At 35.0% G+C, this 26,735-nt stretch overlaps 1 protein-coding gene across 1 annotated transcript in view; it reads right to left on the bottom strand.

Moving 5' to 3' along the window:
• The window catches only part of dlp (glypican dally-like), a 124,104-nt gene that overhangs the window by 17,204 nt on the left and 80,165 nt on the right, over positions 1-26,735 (bottom strand). The window contains exons 7-12 of the mRNA XM_069822626.1: positions 21,371-21,605; positions 20,090-20,246; positions 19,544-19,709; positions 18,423-18,553; positions 17,700-17,861; positions 5,961-6,076 (exon numbers count right to left, since the gene is read on the bottom strand). Coding sequence (XP_069678727.1) covers positions 5,961-6,076; positions 17,700-17,861; positions 18,423-18,553; positions 19,544-19,709; positions 20,090-20,246; positions 21,371-21,605 — 967 coding nt within the window. The remainder of the gene's footprint in view (positions 1-5,960; positions 6,077-17,699; positions 17,862-18,422; positions 18,554-19,543; positions 19,710-20,089; positions 20,247-21,370; positions 21,606-26,735) is intronic.

Below are 26,735 nucleotides of genomic sequence, written 5' to 3'. Positions count from 1 at the left end.
TACTGAAATAATGTACATTCATTCCACTTCTTATCACTTTACATGTAAACTGGAGTCCATTATATTGAACTGAATTTATTATATCTGTACATATTTGAAATTATATAATCTTACGTCTGATCACCTAGTCAGCAATGTATGCAATGGATGTTACTAGTCAGCAATGTATGCAATGGGGGAGAAAGGGACTGGCCACCCATTATCGCCTTGCTTAATTGTCTCATGAGTGATGACTTGTTGGCGTCACTTATGAGGTTCCAACTTGTCTTCGGACAGTTAACTAAACAACAACAATGAATGACCTGAGGTAAAAATAAAAAGTTATCTTGCTATTCATAAGAATGTCAGATAAGGCTGGTGGCGCAGCAAGCATTCCACATTTGTGAACATCTAATCAGCAATCAAAGTGCATTATTTTGAAGTTATGGAGCCCTGTTGATTTCTAAAAACATGATAGCTTCCTTTATAAGATCACTCAATGTTAGATATTTCTAAGTTGTTTAAAGAAGTTATCCAGATTTAAGTCAATTCGTCTTCAATGGATTATAAATGGGTAATAAATAAATAATATCACCTTTCCTCTATAGCTTTGACATTTTTAAAAGGTGTACCTATACACTCTAAGAATACTATACAATTTTGCTATATAATCCCTGGCTATCACAACATCCGTCATAGAACCAGATAATGGTGAAACTTGGAATATGCGCTTCTGAACTGTTTTTTCATTGCTACTACAAAGATTTCGCCATCCTCAAGATATGTTCTGTGAATGCAGTCTTTATGTTTACCAAATAAGTGATACCCTATCTGTACCAGATTCCTGGGCACAAAAACATCAGGTAAATGTGGCATTTGTCAGTTGCCTTGAGATCTACTATAAACAGACTTTAGAAAATCGCAATGTTTCATTATTTATGGAAAATATTTGGGGCTAAGAGGGATGAAGTTATAGGAGAATGGAGAAAGTTACACAACGCAGAACTGCACGCATTGTATTCTTCACCTGACATAATTAAGAAGATTAAATCCAGACATTTGAGATGGGCAGGGCATGTAGCATGTATGGGCGAATCCAGAAATGCCTATAGAGTGTTAGTTGGGAGACTGGAGGGGAAAAGACCGTTGGGGAGGCCGAGACGTAGATGGGAGGATAATATTAAAAATGGATTTGAGGGAGGTGGATATGATGATAGAGAATGGATTAATCTTGCACAGGATAAGGACCGATGGTGGACTTATGTGAGGGCGGCAATGAAGCTGTGGGTTCCTTAAAAGCCATTTGTAAGTAAGTAAGTAAATGTCATTCGTAACATGATAAAGAAACTGAACTCTTAAAAAAAATGTACAAAATGTATAATGAAAAAATTTGTGTCAATCTATGTGATATTCATTTTTTTTCTTTAATTAAGCTTGTCACAAGTAGCTTAAAATTAAATGAAAAGAGTACCAGTACTAACCCCCTCCTCTCCCATAGGAGTGTACATAGATTTGCCTTCTTCCGAATTCTTCACATTATTATTATACGTTGGTGAAGTCTACTATACTTCATATAATGAGAAAGCAAACATTACTTTGAAAAATAATTCAGTACTTTAAAAGTGACCTTCGTAATGAAACTTTTATGTGTTCTCTACTGTTCTCTTATGGTATAATATTGGGTGACCAGAATTTCTAATTAAAAAACCAGGACATTTTTTCATGAATTATGCGTCATGCAAAAGTAGTCTACAGTTGTTGGTCATGGTACATTATTAATTACTGCACATACCTTTACATCAGACCTTTGACATATGCGGGGAATCGGGTCTGGGCCTTCTACGTTTCATGCAGATCACTTTTAAGTTTTGTGAAAACATTATTTTTTTTTTCTGCCTATCTAAACCTCGAAAATAAGTGTTTGCATTGTCACCACAAAATGCTATATAATGTGTTTTACCTATAGAAAAGTCTTTGATTGTTTTAATGAACAACTGAGAAAATGAGTCTGAAGTTTCATTAGGGTAAAGAAACTGCCTTTTACACTGTAGTTTTGACTTAATTCTACATTAGACAGTAGCTAAATCAAAACATTTCACTACAAACGGAAATAGTAGCTGTATGAATGATTACGTGTATCGAAGGCTATTCTATTGACTCTTTTTTTTTTTCCGTTAACAGCTTCTTTTACACTGTGTGGAGCTATAACAGCTGTAACTAAAGCAATAACTTCGATTTGAGCACATATATCTTTAGCTGCTACTTCACTTTCTGAAAATACAGATAGGGCCATAAGTCACGTTACCCCTGTAATATTTTAATATTTTGCAATTAATCAACTGACATTAACAAATAATAAAGGAAAAGTGATGATTCAAGGAGAAATTGGCAATGAGTTTGGTAGCAACCTTGGTGTGAGGCAAGGCGATGCGCTTTCCACAATATTATTTAATATTATGTTGGAAAGAGTAATTAAAGAAATTGACATCAAACCTGGGGGCATGATATAAAACAGAATGGTTCAAATCTTGGCATATGCTGATGATGTTGTACTGATTAGTAGATCTGTGCAAGAATTACACTCGAGCTTTATCCAACTAGAATAAGAAAGTATCAAAATGGGTTTGAGAGTGAACACTAATAAAACTAAATATATGATTGCTATAAGAGAGGAAGGTAGATGGATACACTGTAAAAACATAACAATTGGAAGGAACAATTTTGAAAAAGTAAAGAGCTTTAAATATCTAGGGAGTGTGATAACTGATAATAATATGGTATTGACAGAGGTTAAAGAAAGAATACAGGTGGAAAACAGATGCTATTAGACCTTACTTCCTTTGTTACGATCTAAGAATCTCTCAAGAAACGGAAAAAAGGAAATATGTAGAACAATAATCAGGCCAGTGGTTACGTACACCTCCGAAACCTGGTCTTTACTAATAAATGAGGAAAAGAAAATTGCGGCATAGGAAAGGAAAATTTTGAGAAAAATATAAGAGCCGAGAATGGAGAATGGAAAATTAGAACTAACAAGGAACTTTATGAGATATATGGTGAACCGCATATAATGGGTGTAATTAGAAGCACAAGATTGAGATGGGCCAGCCATGTTGAAAAAAGTGAAGAGAGATCATTACTGAAAAAGATTTATAGAGGGAATCCGGATGGTAGAAGATGTGTTGGGAGACCTAGGAAGAAATGGATTGAAGGCGTTGAAGAAGATATAAAGCAGATGGGTATAAGAGCATGGAGGAGAAGAACTCAGGACAGAAGAGAATGGGCTTCTATTGCTAGGCAGGCTCTGTTCCTTCAAGGAACGTAATCACCATGGAGTAAGTAAGTAATTAATCAACTAAGGTTGCTGTGGCAGAAGCATACAGATATATAACAAAAGATTTTCTTCACAAAACCTCTTGTCGAATATGACGTCGTATTCAGTTATGTTATGATAATGATGGGTATGTGTATGTATATGAGTTGTTAGTTAGTTGTGAAATTAAATACGTTGGGGGGGGGGGGTAACGTTACTTATGGCCCATGCTGTGAGCTGAACGAAACACACAGTGATGTTTGACAGTGGGATAGGCCTGAGTTAATTCGACTATATGAATATTAACTTCTTCGTCTGTATTCTGCTTTATGAAAAATGAATCTAACTATTTACTAGAAGTGGGAGCTGAAATTTTTATTTAGGCAGATTCTGTTCAGAATTGATGTGATCTTTCATATCTGCACGAAAGCAAAAACAAACGGTACATTCAACTTCATCATTATAATGTCCTTTCTTAATGAAATGCTATTCTACTTTATGAAATCTTTGAAAAATATTGGAGTGCAAGAGGTCAAATGACTTTATTGTCACGCGCCTGGCATTAGAAAACAACAAAACAACTTTATGAAATCTTCCACATCACTTCACCAAATTAAACACAGCTTACTTTATCACATGATGAAGGATGGGTAGAACGGAAAAAAATTCTCTCTGGCACCGGGACTCGAACCCAGGTTTTCAGCTCTAAGTGCTGACACTTTAGCCACTAAGCCACACTGGATTTCAGTTCCAATGCCGGATTGAATCCCTCTCAGTGTAAGTTCCACCTCTCAATTTTCCCTTTGGTGGGCTACCCTTATGTACTGTGTCACAGAATATGTGACAGTGACACAATGTCCAACATACTATTTACAGAGGTGCACTCATTACGAGTGACTAAGTGGCTGGGATCTGACAGAATGAACGCCATCTTGAATCACTAAGTGATTACTTATGCGTATCATATTACTATGATGTACCAAAGTACATATCATATTTTCATGCAGGAATTCTGCGTTACTATAAAATGAAGGATGGGTAGAACAGAGAAAAATTCTCTCCGGCATTGGGACTCGAACCTGAGAATCCCTGCACGGTAATATCACAGTCTACTATATACAGTCGCGAAGCTCAATATGTAGTAAAAATGCAAACATGGGTAGTTGCCCACCACTAGGATCGCTACTATCGCCTCATCATTGCAGATCTCTCTCCTAGCAGACGAGAAAATATGTTACACTTTCGTTGTCGTGTTCTTTTGAGAAAATTAACACCTTCCTTCCATTATTGAAATATTAAATGCATAAAGTTAATTTATTATTTTAATGAAGTATATTAAATTCCACCATGAACTCGAAGATACCAGCAAGAAATAGGTTAATATTATTTTTGTTTGTGCAAAACGAACTGAAATTTACTATAATAGTTTCACTCATTCAGGATTATAGCGATAATTAACTATGAAACCAATAAATATTAATTTTCATTTCCCTTTACAACAATAATAATGGAAATATGAATTAATGGAGTAACTTTGGTGTACTGGTACCTGTAGTGTAGGCTTACGTAGTTAACAAAGTGGGATGAGGTTAAGCAATAATAATCACACCAGAATTGGAAATAAAACGTGATCAATAAATTTTATTGTAACAGACTTTTTCTACGTCTCTAGTAAAGTAACAAATAAAAATAACAACAGAATTAACAGCTATAATTAAAAACATATCCTTTGAAAAAAAAGTAGGCCTAAGCAATAATAATCCTACCAGAATTGAAAATAAAACGTGATCAATAAATTTCATTAAAACAAACTTAATTTTTCTACGTCTCTAGTAAAATATTATTATTCCAATTATTGTATTTTAGCCATTAACATTTTCATTACAACCAATAACGAACATTTCACAAGCATCAATGTGAAATACCCAACGAGCTAGCACTCGATGGAAATACGACACAGTCTAAAGTCGATGGTGGACAGTCTATTGTTTCTAGTTGCTAACCGCTTGGAGCGCTTTATCACGAGATTTGCAAAAAATCACCTCAAGCTTCGCGACTGTATATAGTAGACTGTGGTAATATCTTATGTACTTCGGTACATCATAGTAGGTAATAGTAATAATTACTTTACCATATTAACTAGAAACATTATAATGTTACAAACAACAATAATGCAATTTTCACAGGACATTTGGCTCAACAATGAACAACTGACGTCAAGAAAATAAATTATGCTAACAGTGCATGCAAATATAAAAATTTTCCTGTTAATGATATGACAAAAAACCGGGAAAATTTTGCATCCCAAAGTAGTATTTTCGAGACACCAGGAAGAAGGCTGAGGATAATCCCAGTTTTTCAGGACGTCTGGTCATCCTATATGAGACTTAAACGATCCCTAAATAATCATAATTTATTCAGAAGCACAACACGAAAAAATAAACAGAATTTCTCCATGCATGGCTCGAAAGATATGACGGTTTCATTATCTTAACAGATGTAATTGCAGTTACTCTGATAACATTTGTAACTTTACTGCTGAGATGAGAAATGGATGAACCTCACATTTATTTTGGCAGTTATCAAGAGTAAAGAAACCTTTCTGAGTGCATGAAGTCAAACACATTACATTAGAATCACAATGGTTTTATGACTATGGATCTAGTACCTTGCTTTCATAGCTCCATTCCAGCAGCTATCGTCTTTCGCTGGACTTGCGGCAACATGATCGTCATTGCATATCTGATAAGGTAAGTGTGACCAGAACTGTTTTGTATCCTTTATCTGTAAAGAAAAGAAAATAATTACAATAGAACTAATCTTTAAAGGTGAAGCCAATACCACTAGTGTCGAAAATGCAGTACAAACCACGCAGAGTCAACTGCTGGCTCTGTGACATAACACATCTCTGCTAAGGACTCAGGAGCTCCTTTAGAGTGCATAGATAGCACAACAGAATGGGGAGAGATGGGGATTGTTAAGTAACACTTATTTTTTAAGTTACAAATGCTAACATTGATTATAGATTAACTATATTTATTCAGGCGCAAAATAAATTATTCTTATGTATGTGATAAATTTATTTTATCTTCATATTAAACGTATAATCATTTGACACATTGTAAGTTAAAACATTGAAGTTTCAAATTTTCCAATCAGAAATAAAAACAAAACAATATGTTTACAAAAATAAATGAGATATGTCTTCAGTCTTATTGTATATAATATTGAAAGATACAGCAAACAAGTAATTCGATGCTTATAATTTCTAACAGCTTAATGCTTAAATAAATTAAGTGCCATGGCCTAATTATATATATATATATATATATATTTCTCTTTATCTTTGAAAAATATTGGAGTGCAAGAGGTCAAATGACTTTATTGTCAAGCGCCTTACATTAGAAAACAACAACAACATATATTTCTCTTCCTCTCTCGTAAGGAGGAGGGACCTGAAGGTTTGCACTGCAGCCTGAGGCTTATTGTGCTTACCACTCCTATTCTGTGAATGATTGGGTAGCTGAAGGGCCACACTCTTGTACAAGTACAGCACGTTGCACCATGAACTTAAACCAGGCTATTTTATGGATGATGATGATATGTGAATTAATGATGGCGAAATGAGTCCGTGATCCAATGTCGAAAGTTACCCAGCAATTCAGCTTCAATTGGTTAATGGAAAACCCCAACCAGGTAGCTTGTCCCAACCATGATTTGAACCCAGGCCCGCTCGATCCATGGCCAGACATACTAACCATTACTCTACAGTGGTGGATTAATTACGTTAAAAAAATCAAGGGAGATTTTATGAACTGTTTATTCTATCTCACAAGTTCTTGTGCTGGTCCTTCAAGAATTTTAAGTGCATTTTGCTTTCACCAGGTTTTTCCATATTAGGAACACTAATAAGTAAGTCACAGAGCAAGTCCACTGCTGTGGAATATGGTTAGCATGCCTGACCGTGAAATGAGCAGACCTAGGTTCAAATCCTGGTTGGGATAAGTTATCTGTTTGCAGGTTTTTTCCGAGATTTTCCCCTCCAACCACTTGAAGCAGAATTGCTGGGTGCCTTTTGGTGCTGGACCTCGGACTCATTTCGCCTTCATTAATTTCAATTTCTTCTATCATCTTCAATAGTTTCAGGTCGATCAGGAAATCGGGCAGATGAGGTACCATAATTCACCTACAAATGTCATCTGTCTGGGGGGATGCAGATCCTAGGAAGGCATAGGGGCTTTCACAGTGGACTATGGCAGACCAGGGATTGTAGCTCTGTTTGACAGATGGCACCTTGATGAGCCGGGAGTTTGTCTGTTGCCTGGGAAAGACTTGGTCTTCCACATACACCAACAAGAAGAAGTCGCACTGGATCATGCAGACTACAGTATGTGTGCTCTTCTCCCAATCCAATATCTAGGGAAAATCTCGTTGAGATTATTTCGGACTGCATCCGTCCTGTGGAGTGGTGAACCATCATGTAACAGCTATATTCTTTGCTGTATATGTAGTGGGATATCTTCCAGTTACAGTGGCAACTATTTTTGGTTAGGTATTGGCGCCCTTTCAGACACTCCTCATACAAATCTAAATCAATTATTTTCTTCCCAGGAATTCTGTCTCATACTTGATGCCCAAGCGCACCTGAAGGGCCTCTGTCTTCATTCAGTGTGCAATTTTCGACACTTCCAATAGTCAAGATTTTTCTGGTTCACATTCCCATTATTTTGAGAGGACACATTGTAGAAAACTAGTATTTGGTTGACTGTCTCCAGCAACCATTGACTGAAGGCTATGCATCAATCAAAGTCCATTTCCCTTAATTTATGGTGTAACTGAACTTGGTAAGGGTGGAATTTATGTTGGTGGAGGATTCGCCATATCTTCATGTGACTTACTCTAAAATGCCTTGCTATGTTCCTCGTGCTGTCGTGTAGGTTCTGCAAACGTGATTTAACACTTGCTCAACCATGGGTTCGTCTCATACAGGGCGTTCTCGTTCTGGGTGTAAGGCTTTTCGAAATATACCAATGTGCATGTCACTTGAGGGTAATGTCCTCTGCGAGAACTTCCTGTGATACAGACATTTCGCTCATATTGCACTCTTCGCCGCCTCCCAAAATAATATTTACATACTCTTGATTACCAAACACCATCTTCAATCTAAGCCTCATCTTTACGTTTTACCACATTCTGTTAGCAGTACTTGCTTTTATACCATAATCAAAACTTCTGGAAGTAGCTATTTTACTAGAAAGTACATATCAGAGACAACATTCCTGTGAGGGTTACAAATTACGAGTTCTGGAGCTCTCTAGATGCTTCTGTATCTTCTATTCTAACTATACAAAACATTACTGTCACTGGGGATCAAACCTATATCTTCCCGTTTGTGAGCCAGACAAGTTTCTCCTACATTACTCCTGACTTCAATGAACAAGTGAACAGTAGTACATATGGAATTGCTTCCGCTTGTGACGCATGTATTGACTCAAGGAGCATAGAATCACATTTAGAGCATTGTCTGTGCAAGGAAATTTTGTTTGAGAAAAATTTCTGTAAACTCACAAGTTGGATTTATTTATATATTAGTCTTTTAGTTCCCTGTCACATTGTAGATCAATAAGCTCTAATTGATGCTCTGAAACAATGTTATCTATACTGACTGCATATGGTGTAGCAAATAACTGGAAATCAGACTCAAGGAGATCTAAATTGTTAAATCTTGATTCAAATTCCACGTAATCTTCAGCTTTTGCAGATGAAGGAGAAGACTGAAACACAATTGTAAACTTTGGAAAATGGAAGATATTTCTGTTGACAGTTGGTGCGTCCATATACTACATAGTTTTTTTAATAATTTCAAGGAAAAAATTGTTCCGAGACTGGGTATCGAACCCAGGACCTTCAGCTGAGTGCGCCAATGCAGCTCAATTTTTACATTTATATCCACATACCTCAAGTGGGCTGACAAGACGTCAAAGCCCAATATTGAGTGCACACAAACTCTGTGTGACACTTAACTGGCACCAAAGGGACCAGGCTAGTTCCGGATATGAGATTTTGCCAGATATGAGATTTTGCAGGATAATTGAATATATACCGGTGCATACAAAAAAGTTCGTATTTCATGGTGCCAAATGTTGAAACTGCAGCCTGTGAAGCTTATTTCTCTATCACTTGCTCATAACTGAATAAACATAAAAACTGTGTGAATTTTCGTTATTAAAACACATCGCAACACAGATAATACAATAGCCTAATTCTAGGTCCGAAAATTCATTGAAAATGAAAGTCCGTGCAAACTTCCTAATGTGGAAACACTGACAGCCCAAACATAACTAAATAAACATAAAAACTGTGTGGATTTTCTTTATTAAAACACATCACACAACACAAATAATGCATTAATTTTAGTCAAATATCCACTGAAAATTAAAGTTCGTGGAAACTTCCTAATGTGGCAAACTGATGGCCCAGACTGTGGCGATGTGGCAGATTTAAACTTTTTTTTGTGGCAGATTTAAACGTTGTTTTGGTATTGCCGGTTATTTGGGTGCCGATTACAAGGGATTTTACTGTATTATGCAAATCTGGCTTTCAGGTATAGCTCCTTGTGAAGCTGACTTGAATAATTTCAAGGGGAAAATTTTTCCAGGGCTGGGTTGAATTGGTATCTGGTACAGTTCCTGGGTAGCTCAGTCGGTAGAGCATTGCCACTCTCTGCCAAAGGTCCCGGGTTCGATACCCAGTCCCGGAACAATTTTTCTCTTGAAATTATTCAAGTAAGCTTGAAAGAAACTATACCTGAAAGCCAGATTTGCAAAATATACGTCACTGTTCGTTAACAGAAAACCACACTTCAAATCACACAGAATTTGTGTGCACTCAGTGTTGGGCTTTGACATCTTGTCAGCCCATTTGAGGTATGTGGATATAAATGGAAAACCAGTGTCTGGTATAGTTCCTAGGTAGCTCAGTCAGTAGAGCATTGGCGCGCTCAGCCAAAGGTCCTGGGTTCGATACCCAGCCCCGGAACAATTTTTCCCTTGAAATTATTCAAGTCAACTTCACAGAGAGGTATACCTGAAAGCCAGATTTGCATACATAGTTTTTACTCACTAAATGCTCTAATTTTGTCATACATTTAAATCAGTTCAGAGTAAAAAAAATCCAATGCATAACTTCCATTGCACAAATTTCCACATTTAAAAATACACATGCACATAATGTCCACGGATTTGAATGTCCATAGATGTTAAATGTCCACAAAATTAAACGACCACATTTCAAAATGTCCATTACATAGAATGTCCATAGTTGTACATGCGAGGAACCGTCTGAAGGATGCTGACCTCATATATAGAAGCGCAGCTGTGGACTGGCTGCCTGAAAACCACAGAGATACTGGCTCACATTAAATTTGATCAAGATAATATGAATGGAAACTGGGAAAAAATAATTTTCTCAGATGAGTCCGTGTTTTCTTTGGCAAACAATAGGCTGGTACGAGTTTCTCGGCCTGTGTGTGAAAAGCATGCATACTCTGGTTGTGTTTCTGTATCTGTGTGGGGTGGATGTCCTTGTGTAGAATCGGATATCTTCACAAGATAGATAGTCGGCTGAACAGTGCCCAGTATCTCTATATTCTGAGAGATATTGTGATCCATGATCATCAGTGTGACAAATGTATCCCAATGGGGTTATTCTTTTCCAGCAGAATCAGTCATCAATCCACAAGACATGGGTAGTCCAACATTGGCTCACTGACAATGTACTTCATTGTGGGGCCGATCTCAGCCTCATCGAAAACATGTGGTCGGAGGCAAAACGCTTCATAGTCGAAAACTGGCCTTGGTTAGAATACCCAACTTCCCCACATTATGCCTTCATGGTCAAGCGAGCCATATTTTATTAGTCACTACATAGATGATTGGCTAGCCTCTTATATTGAGATAACTCATCCTGCCTGTAGTTTTCCGTGGATTTCTCAGGGCACTAAAAAAAATGTCAGGAAGGGTCACAAAAAAAATGGGCCACAGAGCTACATTTTTCTTGTCATAAATTTCGGCATTTTCCCAATTAAAGCATTCACAAACTGGAGCCTTAGTTTATGTCTGTTGCCTTGGGTACTTCTGGATGATCTTACTTAATCATCATTTGCTTAGTTCAAGGGCTTAAATCCCTTTCACCACTTGGCTAGGCTTTCAACATCTTCGGCAACCCTGTTCTGCTGCTGTTCAGTCATATTGCTGATTCTTGCTACATTCCTTCCTCTTATTCGGTGGCTATTGGGTTACGTCTATTTTCGGTTTTTCTTCTTCGAAATTCTCTGAAGTTTCTTCAAATGAGTTGGCATGGGTGGCGCAGTTGGTAGAGTGCTGGCCTTCTGTGTTCGAGGTTGCGGGTTCGATCTCGGCTCAGGTCGATGACATTTAAATGTGCTTAAATGCGACAGGTTCATGTCAATAGATTTACTGGCATGTAAAAGAACTCCTGTGGAATAAAATTCTGGCACACCAATGATGCTGATATAACCTCAGCAGTTGCGAGCATCGTTAAATAAAACGTAATTTAATTTCTTCAAATGAATGGTGAAAAACGAAGTGATATAAGTAGCCAACAGGCTTGGAGTTCACACAGATTTTTCCTTCACAGCCCCAAATTCTCTTGCAAGGATGCAAGGATACTGATTTGAAAGTCTTGAAGTTCTGGCATAAACAGTGATTCACTAATTCGTTTTAGAAATTGCCGTAATACAGGCCTAGTTATGGAACCCTTATGTAGCCCTCTCATTGGAGAGAGACAATCAATTCTGCGTCAGAGTGGTTTATATTTGAGGAGCATTGATTCAAAACGCATGTTCCCCACTGAAGCATTTTTTTTTTTTAGAAAACGATTTTTTTAATAACTTGAAGCTGAGACAGAATAAATATAAAATAACTGATGAATCATGAAAAGAAACTAATTTGTAATTTATATAGCAAATTAGTGATATCTAAAGTTTACCAGATTCGGCAGGAATTTGAAAAATATGTTGGAGAAATTACAGTTTGTTCCAACTAGATGGAGAAATTGCTTTCTGAAACAAAATCTATAGCATAATTTTCATTTTTATCCAAATGAACAAAGAACACAGCACTAGTTAAGGGGTTAGGTACAACTTACAGCAGTAAAATTTGTGGAAATATTATAAATTTTTTCCCTCTATTACTGCATAATTTTCATTTTTATCCAAATTAACAAAGAACACAGCACTAGTTAAGGGGTTAGGTACAGCTTACAGCAGTAAAATTTGTGGAAATACTAAAAATGTTTTCCCTCTATTACTGTATCTTGTACAATAATTAAAATTGGTATGTATAAAACACTGTTCTCCTGCTATATGGAACGAATATGTTTACAATTAAAAAAATTATATATATTTTTTTTTTAATTCATATAGTGGCAGTTCACTGTGCAGTGATGAAGCATTTCCTCCATAACTCATAAACTTTTCAACTTTTTCACGTTCTCTCTCTTTTATTTTATTGCTGAAACTCGTGTTTATAATATCATGCTCTTTCAAGTACATTCCTTTATACATAATATATATTTTTTTATTTTGTGTTAGAAGAGAATACTGATATTTGACCATTTTTTAAATAAATTTATTTTTTTATCAGATAATCTATCAAAGGTAGAGAAGTCATTTTGCATCATACTGTAGATACGATATGCATGAATACACACAAAAATTTCATCACAGAATGTTGCATAGTTTTTAAGTTATGAGGGAAATGCTTCATCACTGCACAGTGAACTACCACCATTTTGAATTTTGTAAAGAAAATATAATTTTTTTTTAAATCGTAAAAGTATTTTTTTTTTTCATATAGGAGAAGGACAGTATTTTACACATAGGCCTACTAATTTTAATTATTGTACAAGATATAGTAATGGAGGAAAAAAATGTTGAATATTTCCAAAATGTTATTGCTGTAAGCTGTACCTAACCCCTTAAAGGTAAATGGACAGTTTCATTTGATATACCTGAGCTGAAAAAGCGTTTTTTTGGACTCTAATGAAGACCTTCCTTCTCACTGAGACAGTCACATTAAATAGAATCGTCCACAATATTTGAAATTGAATAAAATCATCCACAGTATTTGAAATTAAAAATTCATCACTTTCGTTCCCTTGAAACAGAATGTTAGTGAATAGTTTCAACTCTTCTCATCTCCATCCAATTATCACCAAGTCGATTTTTCAGCAGCTTTCTCTCTCAATCTTTGCTCACCACTTTGATGGTACCAATCGCATTGTATATCTTTTCTAGAATCATCAGGCATAATTGTTTCTGACGTTTCCTTAATACTGTCTCTATACGTCCAAATACCCTGTCTGCAGGCAGATAAGATTGGCCATGTACACGGAACACCATTAAAATGATTTTATACGAACTGATGCATTTATTTGCAGCCAATGTGATAGGTCATGAACAGCTCTTGAAACCTCACAGGATAGTCATTATGTAATGTACAGAGGGATCCCTTAAATAAGAGACAAGTGCAGATTTCACTTACATTATTAAAATATTATCATAAAAATCGTCAGAAATATATAGAAAATAACATGTTTATTCTACCAGAAGAAATTTGACACATTCTTTAGCTAAACTTAAATATTACACAACCACTAAAATAAATCATAACCAGAGTTAAGGGGCTGGGTAATATAACTTCATTTTGGTAATAAATCCTGACCTAGGTTATTTTTATATTAATAAATAAACAAAAATTAAGCAAATTATTTAGTATTCATGCTCCCTTTTCCTTTCTTCTTTTTCTTAATGTCAATGTATTATTTATTCATTCCAACTTATATTCTGTTCTTGACTTGATTCTCTTCTTTTATCTTCGTAAATCCATGTTTTGTAATAATTGTATTGATTTTGTACCTGAGTTTATTGATCTTTGTTATGTTCCATTTAGTACAAAATAGTTATCTATGGGAACTGCTCTCGAACAGTTCGAGTTTGCTCAAATGGGTGTGCACTACAACCAAAAAATGTATTTATTTTCATTGTATGTAGCAATAAATACTAAATACTTAACACGTGCAGAATGAATTACTCATTGTCAGTAGTAATATGCAATAGAAGACTTCTATCATGCATGTGCAAGCAGGAAACAGGTGCTCTGCTTTGCACGTAATAGAGAATTTGCGCTTTGATCCGAATATATTGGCAGAGAAAACTCTTTCTGAATCAGTCTGTTGTTTTCCATATCATTTTACACTGGGAGAAATTACTATTTGAAAGCAATATGTTTATGTATTCGATATCCCGCATTATGAAGCAGGGGCAGCTTTTGGGGCAGTCCCAGTGTGCCATGGCACTACCAATGAAAGAAACAAAAAATAATATCCTAAAAAGCAGTTGTAATAGTTTATTTTTACGCATTTTATTCGTATTTCACCTGAATGAGCGCGTGCACAGATAGGGACTCACTTTGCAGCATTTTTCCGAATGTTGGAGTGAGTTTGGTGTGGCACTGTCTGCATCGATATAACACTGTACAAAAGGCTACTGATTCTAGTATAGGCTACATGCGTTTCTTATGGTAGACACTGAGCCGAATTCAATTTGACTTAGTAGTTAACATTCTGCCCACTACAGCACAGTAAAGCAGAAATTTTGCTAGATGCAGGGTTGTTGCAGATGTTAGGCAAGGAACGATCAAGTGCAGACTTGCACGAAAACACAAGTTAAAGTTCCGCGCCAAATCTTAATGTGATGTTACCAATTCAAAACTAATGCACACAACTTGGATTTGAATGTGTAAATTATTATCCATTTAATTATATTGAATGCAGAGATAGTCAGTCATGGTTCTTTTTAGAAAGATAAATATTTTTTCATATTATGTAACACTATTTGTTAATTTTGTGTAATATTTGTTTCATTTCGCGGCAACTAAATATTGCTACACTGTTGCTAGTATTGATGTTTTTGTTAACGATACATGAGATCTGTGCAGGACATGAACATGTGTTATTCAGGCTGCTGCCTTGGATTCGTCGGCCTGTTTAAGTAAAGTGCAAACGTGTTCATTTACTATCTATATAAGTGTTCATCTCCTGTGTTTTTGCCAGTAATTTTACTAGTTATAACAGTTATTTATATTTGACTTAACCATACTGTGAAAGTTTTGCATTATCTGTATTTGTAAATTTCGTTATTAGTTTCGGAAATGTTATTGTAACTGTTACTAAGTGGGTTATTAACTGCACACCTGGTAAAATAGCTGGTTTAATAAAATTAATGTGTTTTATTTAACATAATGTGAACGTAGAGTTGTGATTATCACCTTTCACTAGAGTGATTTGCGTGCAACCTTTTCTCATTTTTGGTACCACCACCAGAATGCCTCACTGGCCGCCACTGTTATGAAGTACAAAAATACGCTTCAAACAGAAATTTCTCCGAGGGTGGAGAAAATGCGTTTCGAATCAATGCTCCTCATTTGATCACAGCTTCGAAATATCGTTCCCACTGTGTTGCTTCAGTTTCCATTTGTTTTCGATCACATTCTTCTCTGGTTTATCATGAGTAGGGGGTAGATTTTAGCATATTTACACATTTTACTTCTTAGTTCCAAATCATATGCTACCATTATATAAATGCATTTCAAATTATTGGTAACCAAAGATCAAGATTTTATAGTGCATGCATATTTAAGAGGTTAATAATGCATACTTCAGTTTTTAGCGCATATAAAAGCATATGAAGGGTTCACGGGAAAAACGATGAATGTCACATTTCTGTTAAGGATTACATAATGATCTAATTGAGTCTATAACTGCAAGATGTAGTGCTGTTTCTATAGAAAATAAAGGAAAGGATTACTGTATTCGTGGTGATAATTCTCCTTTTTACCATTTTTCATAAGAACAACATTAAATTTCACAGTGATCAATTGAATTAGATAATGACATCAACCTTAAGAAAACTGTGACATTCATCGTTTTTCCCGCGAAGTCTTCATATGGTATTTTGTTATTTTTTTAGCAATATGGTGCTTAAACCAAGATTAAGAATATGGAAAATCGGAAAAATGGAATACAGAAGAAACATGTTATAGGATTTATATTTTATATACGAGTATTGCAATTTGACAACATGCAGACAGTACACTGTTGTCGGCAAATCATTTTGAACAAATCCTTGGCAATCAACAAAGCACTCAATTATTAAGTACATCGCTGATTGTGCAAATTTACAATATTGGGATATTATGATGGATGAAAGTTGTGGTTAAAGAAAGTTATTCAAAACAAGAAGCCATCTTATTATGTACTCCCACGTGCATAAAATTTGTCACTAGAATGCTGCAATATGATTCGAGCAGAAGTTACAGGAAGTGTTCGTAGGCTTGACTGTACTTGCTAAACTCGAATTTCGCCACCTGTCACAATAATATAGGCACCATAATGCAATTTTCTGTTTTTTACTTGCCAGTGTGTCAAATCAGAATATTTTATTTTATTACAGTGACAGGTCTTAGAAACTTTGACTATGTGGAGAGTGCACTGTATTTTAGAACTGCTTAGCTGCAAGAAAATTATTAATACTGAATTAGTTTTATCAAGGATGACAACGAAAAATGTGCCAGAAGAGTACTGCTTATGCAGTGGATTGAAGGACACGCAACTTTAGCAACTGATGGTGTCTCAGTATTCTTATGTATAACAGAAAAACCATCAATAATAGTAAATTGCTAATTTTTTTTTTTTAATTATAAGAATGTATATTTTGTTATTTTGAGCACACACAGTATATCCTGGTTTTTAAGTGCATACGTGCATGCATATTTTGCCGTTTTAGTGCATATGCATCTGCCCCCTAATCATGAGACATGATTCTGCCATTGATGCAAACATAATTTATTGTTTTGAACGATGGGCTGGTGTGAGCATTGTAAAAGCAGGTGAATTTAGTTAATGGTGGATGGAAGTGAAGCAAGAACAGAAGGGAGAGCATACATTTATGTAATTTTCGCCATATTGGAAGAAACTGATGAAAACTCTTAATAATTTAAACATGAAGGAGAAACATGTGCCATGAGAGCCAACAGAGAGTGAAACTAAATGTTAGTCACATAAAAAGAGTTTTCAAGATACACGCTGTAAAGTACAAGGCAAGTTCTCGCATGATTTAACAATGGTGTGTTAATACGACAATGCTTGATACTTAATTGCAACCACCTTTGAAAATGTTATTCAGGATACAGAGGATATGGGTAAATGATAACTTTTCAACTTTTGCTATTTACAACATGGGTTCATATTAAATATTTATCAATCTGTTGGCAACAAGATATTTTATCAGTGAAATTGCTATTACTCACTGATACAAAACGTTTACCTTCAGCTTGATATCCTTGACTAGTTTATCAAGAGTGGGCACGAAGTTATTCTGTCCATTCTGATCGTCATCGCTTCTTCCGAACTGTAAGGATTCGAATTCAAGCTCCGTCGTATCACGTCGTCTACGGCCCAATGACGGTTTACCACATCCACTAAAGACCTATAAAACACAAAGTCGACAATTATTATGACTATAATAATATTAAAATATATTTAAATAAAACCTAATTAGCTTTTGTTTCATTGTGACAAATCACATGTGAACATTCCACTTTCAATGAACATACTAATAATAAATCTCATTTTTGTTTTCTTTTGTAATGTTTGTGGTAATCAGATTCAAACAGTGCATATTTTTATGACGGAATATACAGATTAGACATAAAAAGGTACAATTGCATGCAAACAATAATATTTTAATTTACTGAAGATAATATTAATATTCTTTCAAGTTTAAATGGTTTAACCTTGGCTTCTTATTGTTCAGATTTATTAAGAAAATGTTAAATTTTATGATACTATTATGCTATTATAATGACATAAGAACATAAAACGTGAAGTGTATTGGCATGTACATGTAATGTATATACTATAAACTTGGACCAAGAGACATAGAAAGATAAGATAACAGTGATTTGAATTGGAAATCAAATACCATAAACTCACTTTAGTGCAATTTGCGAAGGGGAAGGGGAAGTGACAGTTTAATAATAAATCATACCCTTTGCGAAACTTCTGGCCCATTCTCTTGGAAGTTCATTATCGCTTCAGATATCTTGATGTCAATTGGTTCCACCACCATTTCTATATTGAACGGACCCAGTAATCTATCTGTCACTTTCTCCATGGCATCTGGAGAGTGAAAATACAATAAACTGTGATGAGAACATAACACGGCTACTTCATATGTTACAATTATAAGAGATATAATTAATGTCATAATATACAAACTGACTGAATATCTAAATAAAATCCTAAGAGAAAAACAGACAGAAAATGATTTATTTCTCATTGTTTGAGCCTAACTAAACTGACACATGGTGTAGCACAGGGTAGACACAATGCTGAAGCTCCACCTAATATAACAGAAGGTGTAATAAAACAATGGACGAATATTCATGTCCTTGGTCTTTTGGTCTATCATCCACACTGGGAAAGTACTTTCACACAAGCCACTGGCGTGACTCAGTCGGTTAAGGTGTTTGCCTGCCGGTCTGAAGTTGCCCTCGGGCGCAGGTTCGATCCCTGCTTGGGCTGATTACCTGGTTGGGTTTTTTTCCGAGGTTTTCCCCAACCATAAGGTGAATGCCAGGTAATCTATGGCGAATCCTCAGCCTCATCTCGCCAAATACCATCTCGCTATCATTAATCTCATTGATGCTAAATAACCTATTAATTGATACAGGGTCGCTAAATAACCAACTTAAAAAAATCTTTCACACAGAACAAAATGTGTATACGGAATCGTACATAAAGTCGGTTATTTTAAGATGTTTTATCAACTGCTATGGTTATCTAGCATCTGAATGAAATGGTGATAATGCCAGCGAAATGAGTTTGGGATCCAGCGCCAAAAGTTATCCAGCATTTGCTATTAATGGGTTGAGGGGAAACTCCGGAAAAAACCTCAATCAGATAACTTGTCCCAACCAGGATTTGAACCCAGGCCCACTCATTTCACGGTCAGGCATACTAACCGTTACTCCACAATGGCGGAAATCATACATAAAATAAGTTACAAGCAAGAGATAATACAATAAGGAAAGTTTAAGCCAATTAAATGAATATGAATGTTCAACAGTTATAAAAATCTTTGCGAGAAATATAATATGTTGTACTTACCAACAAAATTGTTCCAATCTGAATCTAATTCTGCTTGATAGGCTAAGCACCCTTTCATCACGTTGATGCAGTAGTTACTGCAAGCCTTCAATTCAGGAAGTCCTTGACACGCTGGACAACCTGTCATCTTTGTCAGAGCTCGCACACATTCTGGACTAGGATTTATCTGTATTGAAATAACATGGTGATCAACAATCTACATTTTGCCTTTAACACAAGCATCCCTCGTAAAGTGAACTGTCTGTATATAATGGTGATGATGATTATGATGATGATGACGATGATGATGATGACAACGGTAGTTGATGTGATGAGTTAAAATAAGCTAAGTAAAATCGTTTTATAACCATGTGATTTTATGGGGTTAAATTATTTAAAACCTATAAATTTATAAGCTCAAGAAGATTTAACATTGTCTCAAACCTTGAATTTTTAAAATGGTACTGGAGCAAACATTACGCATTTCCACAAAGCATCACTATTTTGAAAACTGTTAAATTATTCCACTAAGATTAAAAAGTTATGTCAAGTGGTGTGCAAACTCACCTTTACCATGTTATTAACAACTTCACTGGCAACATTGAGGGCCTGTGAAAATGTCCGAGTAGCCACAAAAGAACGTTTCAACTGTACAGACAATTTGTGAGGAACATCGCCGAATGGTTTCAATTCCTTCATATGCTCACCAACACAACCCAGATATCTGCAAGAATATAAAATTGTTAATTAAAAGTATTGTGGCTGAAGATGTAATAGGAAGTGCTGTAAAACAAATAAGACAGTTAAAAAATGGGCAGGCAAATAAAACAAAAGTTCATTCTTCAAATCCAAATTCAAAACTTGAAGGACAAAGAAGAAGAAGAAAGTATTTCTAGTATTTGAAATACAAAATACATCAATTTTATGTATTTAAATACAAAATACTTTCGAAAATCCTTACAAATTACATAATACAAATATATTTCAAATACGTATTTCAAATACTGTCCAACCCTGAGTGCAGGAATATCTAAGAGTATGACGACATTATTGGTTAGAATAATTGACTGTGTGATCAGCTTAATTAAATAACAGCGAATTTTAAATTATTACTGCAAGTGTGCTTTTTGGCATCTTATTTTAGTTCTGGTAAGCCGTACCAGCTCACAGTGGTCCAATTCGACCACTGACAATGAGGCAATTTTACCTGAAGGTAGAGACTATCTGTCTGGAACTGCAAAATATTTTAATTCAGAATATTTGCAACGAAAAATATAAATAATTCTGCGTGTAATAATAACTAATTTTGTGACACGAGGTTTGAAGACATAGTAGGCTACTCATTTCATTTTAAGTAAGAAATAAATTAAAACATACATTAGAGAGGTAATAAATAATTATCATATGTGAAAAAGAAGAATACACTTTCAATAGATGAATATTTTACCAAATGGTTACATATAGTATATGGAAATAAATAAACACTTCAATGACAAACAAAAATACAAACTTATATCACACAATGAAAATAATATGTTTGAGAGAAGGAAACAGATTAATTAAATAAGAACATAAAGAAAAGAAGTTACAAAACTTTAAAAAATAAGATACAGATGGTACAGTTATATACCGGTACGTATAAATTTTGTTGTTGTTGTTGTTGTTGATGATGATGATGATGATGATGATGATGATGATGATGATGATGATGATGATGATGATGATGATGATATGTTCAAACGATAGTTTCTTTTCATTTGACCTACAGGCAACAAGTAAACTGGAAGTAGCCGTGCATTTGAAAAGTGTTCAATAATGTAGCCCACTAATTTATTTTAGCATACATACTTGTCGTCGAAGTCATACTGAGCATTCAGGACAGTGAACATTTTCTGGTACAGAGTACTGAAGAAGTTCTCCATTGCTTCTCCCAGGTCTACTTGGCCTTTGGCATAATATCGCTCCAGCTCTTCAAACAGATCCGTAAAGACGTACGAATTCTGCTCATAGATTATTCCGTAAGTCCTTTTGAACATATCATGGAACTCCCTCTTTGATGTTGCCAGCAACTCTTTGAAGAAGCCTAGAATCAATGAAACCAAACAACATTTAGTAGACTGCGGTATATATCTGTGTGTATGTGTGTGTTTGTGTGTGCATGCGTCTTCTTGAAAATATCATGGAACTACCTCTTTGATGTTGCCAGGAACTCTGAAGAAGCCTACAATCTTTGAAACCAAACAACATTCAGTAGACTGAAGTATACGGTGTGTGTGTCTTAAGTCTGATTAGTGAACTATGTTACTATTTAGCAATGTATGCAACTAATGGGAAAAGGAACCGGCCACCCTATCCCATTGTCTCGTAGCTTAGTTACCTCGTAAGTGTAGTCTCATTGGTCTTTGGAGGTCCAATCAGTCTTCAGACAGCTAACTAGGAGTCAAACTGCAGGATTACCCAACTCCAATGTAATATAAGTGTATGATAAATAGACTTCGGATTTTAGGTAAAAACATATTTTAATCCTTAAAAGATAAGTTCATAAAAACTTGCAAGTATACATTTCATATGAAACTATGCCTAAAATTGATATTTTAATAGCACCTAAAAATGCCTATTTTGACGACAAAGCCTATTTTGACCTATTAAGTAAGTTTAATCTCTAATAGATCAAAACACCCATTCTTATTTCGAAAATTTGTATTTCAAATTTCTAATGTGTTCCTGGTTCTGTTGGAAATAAAGTATGGGATAAACTGGAGCAAGTTCTGCAGAGAAATGTAGGACTGAAGAACCTGCGTACTGCTTCAGATATGCTAGCAGGAAAGAACATGGGTTTACAATGTAACATTACTGTCCAACTAGTGTCACAATTGAAATATGCTCCTGTTATTTCAGTGGATGTGGAGCATTCAATTTCAGCATACAAATTTGTGTTGAGTGACAGACAGCATTGCTTTTTAGTTGAAAATTTAGAAAAAGTATTAGTAATTTATTGAGAAGCTAATTATGGACATTAAAGGACAAGGCTTGGTAAAAGTTAATTATATTGGACTTGTTTGTGTACTGAATTTATGTCTAAAACTTATTTTTCACATTTAATTGTTTAGTTTATGTATAACTAGTTAGATATTTGTTGTCTTTGTACTTTTAGTAGTGGTGGTAATGGTGTATAAGCATTTAAAATTATTAAATTCTAGAAGTGAAGGAACATGTTTTTAAAGAAAACATTATTTTTTGTTACAGCCTATTTTCAATTCTTTAGAGACTATTTCCTACACTTTTAAGCCTATTTTAGGCACCTAAAATTACATTTTAACGACCTAAAAATCCGTACCCTAATGTTAAATTATAACACTGATTTGCTTTTAGTTTTGAAGGTCTACTTTATTCTATCGAAGGATGCATTTATAGACATTTTAAATTCAACTGGGCTGTCTCTCATGGAATTTAGGTGACTACAGCAGGTAACGTTAGTTCATTTGCACTGTAATTATTTCTATGCGAAATGGGATTAGATTAGTATATTCATTAGGAGACCAATCAGTTTATTTAACTGGAAAGCTACTGGAGAATATTATAATATTAAAAAAAAAATACTTTCATTCACCAAGTAAATTATACCTTACTTTAGTGGCAAATAAATTTTCAGGAAGCAAAATCAATATATCAATGGCCCAGAACCAGACTGTTCCAAACCCATTTTACTATTTTTTTTTCAGGAGAGCTATTTTAAGCTTCTGACATTCAAAGCTTCATGAAACAATTTGGAATAGCTTCATAGTAATCTTATGGAGAGGAATATTTACAATTTTGTTCGATTCATATATGCAGACAAGAACTGGAACACAATGATCACAGATTTCTTTCTTATAAAAAGTTGGACTTAGAACACTCTAGTTCTCAACCATCGATATATATCTCATAATATTCTTTTTTTGGTAAATGATGTAACAAAAGATTTCAATACTCAGGAAGTGTCTCAAAGCTCAAGTCCATACTACACACTAGTGACTAGCAACTAGATGACTTGTAAACTACACACTAGAGAGCTTTGGACATGTAAGCTTGAAACATGGCCTTCTTCTATCTTCATAGACTACTTTTCTAAAAACCATGACATCACCACAGTCTAATATATAGTCACGAAGCTTGAGTTGTTGTGGGTACTACGAACAATAGACTGTGCCGGTACTATTTCCCATTGTCTGTGATGAGGTGATAGTAGCGATCCTAGTGGTTAGCAACTATCTATGGATGCATATTCCCTACATATTGAGCTTCGTGACTGTATATACTAGACTGTGACATCACAGTGCAGCACTGAATTAAGAAGGTAGTGTCCTAATGCAGTTTTATTGCGAGTTATGTGGAAAAGATAATGACCTAATATATTACAACAATGTTTAAAAATTGTGAAGACGTTACTATCAATGTCAATGTTCAAAGTTAACCTGTTATTCTACATTATATTTGCATTATTTCACTTCCAAAGCATCTTCATATTTCATAACCCCCATGTTTGTTTAGTGAACAAGTCATCAATGAAGCAAGCATTTTCGTTTACTAGCTACTACAGACTTGATTGCTAAGTACTATGTAGCTTTGGATCATGATTTCTGACATCACATCTGGCTTTTTAGACAACTTCTAGTTCACTTCAGCTGAAAACGTAGCTTTGGGACACGGCCTCGGTCATACATTGTAGCCATTTTTGTTCACAAAGAAAACAAATTCTTGCATTAGTATTTTAAAAAATTAATTTTCAGGTACTTAACTAAGAGAAGCTTCTAAATTGAAATAGATGGAGTACATACATATACTACAGGTCAAAAGTTTTCGATTAGCTATGAAAACAACTATATACTTTATTTCAATGTACAAACACATTGGAAAAACTAAACAGACCAACAAAATAAATATTTTCTCTCTCTAGCATTATGATATGATAGAATATTCAAAACGAAATCCCTGATTTAACCACAAATCCATAGTTGTGATAGGTGATAGAAAACTTTTGACCAGTAGTTTACATAAGTGTTCTGCCCATGGGCAGGTCTTTCACTCCAAACCCTGCATTCTCCAATCTTTCCTATTTTTTTGCCTTCCTCTTAGTCTCCGCATATGATCCACATCTTAATGTCGTCTATCATCTGGTATCTTCTTCTGCCCCGAACTCTTCCTCCATTTACTATTCCTTCCAGTGCATCCTTCAATAGGCAGTTTCTTCTAGCCAGTGACAGATAGATGGAGTGTACTCCACAAATAAATATGTAAATGCAGCAGGCGTGCTGCAAGGTTTAGTTCTTGGTCCAATTCCATACTGCATAATGTGTATGTCTGCTACTTATTCCTACTCATTTTTAATTAGTTTATTTTACGATGCCTTATTAACTGTGATGGTTATCTAGCATCTGAGTGAAATGAAGGTGATAATACCAGCAAAATGAGTCCAGGGTCCAGCGCCAGAAGTTACCCAGCATTTGCTCTTAATGGGCAGAGGGGAAACCCCAGAAAAACCTCAACTAGGTAATTTGTTCCAACCAGGATTTGAATCCACTCTCATTCGTTTCACAGGCTAACTATTACTCCACGGCAGTGATTCCCGTTCATTAGTTTGTTCTAATTAGCTATCTTATTAATAATAAGGGAAATAAACAAGCTTCTCTTTTTCATCTTACGTTCATTTCGCATTTCTAATACCATTACTTACATTTCTGCTTAAGCCTTACACATCTTACTATGTTTCCTGAGTTTGTCGTTTCATAGGACAGTGTTATATTAAATTAATAAACATCAACAATCGTAAGACACCAAGTCAAGTATACATAAAACTGATGTGCACTTCGACCTTCGATATTCCAGTCAAGATCCCAGCTAAAAAACGTGGGCTATCCACGTAGATCCTATATATACACGATTCAGAATTTTATTGATTACTTTACTCTTTACGAATGTTAAATATGAATGCACTAATGGAGTTTTTTCCAGTATCTGGAAGATGTCAAGTTTGCGGTCACGAACTCAACATTGAAATTTCATCATGTTATTGCCAGCAAACTTGGCACCACTAGTGATGAATGACAGTTACTTTTTTTTTTTTTAATGCCTGACTGCAGACTGCAGGAATTAAACCGAACACATTCCTCACAGCTGTCATAGTAATACTATCGTTCTTTACTTGCAAACGAGATTAAACATGATTAAACTGTGTATAAAAATGAGTCGAAACAGATGAGCATCGAAGAGTTGACGCTGACAAGGGGAAATGTAATTGTCGATTTATGCATCATAACGTATCATTATATCAAGTATCTCAATATATTTTGAAATAAAAACGCAACAAAACTCACAAATCCATATGTACGTATACAATAATATATAGTAAATTCTATTCTGGACGTTTCAAAGCATTTTCTGTCCTTGCATGAAAGATAAAGCATGAAAACTTTCCACCAGGTGTTATATAATATTATAGAGATAGTATTAATTAGCGATAAATGCGATATGTCAATACATAGTCTAATCAAATTATACTATTTTCCTTTTTTAATGAATTTTAGATCGATAATTATAACTGAATACCTTAGAATTTGCGACAAAAAACGAAAATTGTTTTAAATGCGATACATTTGTTCTTTTGCGAAATAAAGAAAAACATACATTTGTGTTTTCTTATGGTAAAATAATTAACATTCAATTCTTGGGTTGACTATACTTGAAAATCCCTTCGCAAGGATTGTTTGTAGGTACAGTATACAGTAAGTGATGGAAATTCCCAAAGCCACAGGTACCAAACAAATGACGATTGCTAGGGCAAGATTTTGCACGTCGCTGTAACATGAAATGGCCGGGAATTGTGTTTAAAAATTACTATTTTTCATTTTATGACTAAGGGACGCAAAAAGGTGAGATTTATATCGAATTAATGGTTCTATAGGAAAAACATCGGGAAAATTAACATAAAAATTAGAAAATTTGTCATAAAGACATCAATAAAAGGTATTACAAATTTATGCGACATAGGCACTGTAAAGATGCTCATCTCTGCGCTAGACCAGGGGCGTATTTTGCGGACTACCGGGGCTACCGCCCCAAGGAAATTACAAAAGAAAAAGTTTATAATATAACATAATGTAATAATTTTGTATTACCGTATTAGTTTTACCACAGTAATTAAAATTAAAGTAATTGTTAGATTTATATGCGCTCT

The sequence above is a fragment of the Periplaneta americana genome, chromosome 3 (assembly GCF_040183065.1).
Source record: "Periplaneta americana isolate PAMFEO1 chromosome 3, P.americana_PAMFEO1_priV1, whole genome shotgun sequence".
In the NCBI taxonomy this organism is placed as follows: domain Eukaryota; kingdom Metazoa; phylum Arthropoda; class Insecta; order Blattodea; family Blattidae; genus Periplaneta; species Periplaneta americana.
The sequence above is the reverse complement of the archived record's forward strand: the minus strand, read 5'-3'. Positions and strand labels throughout refer to the sequence as shown.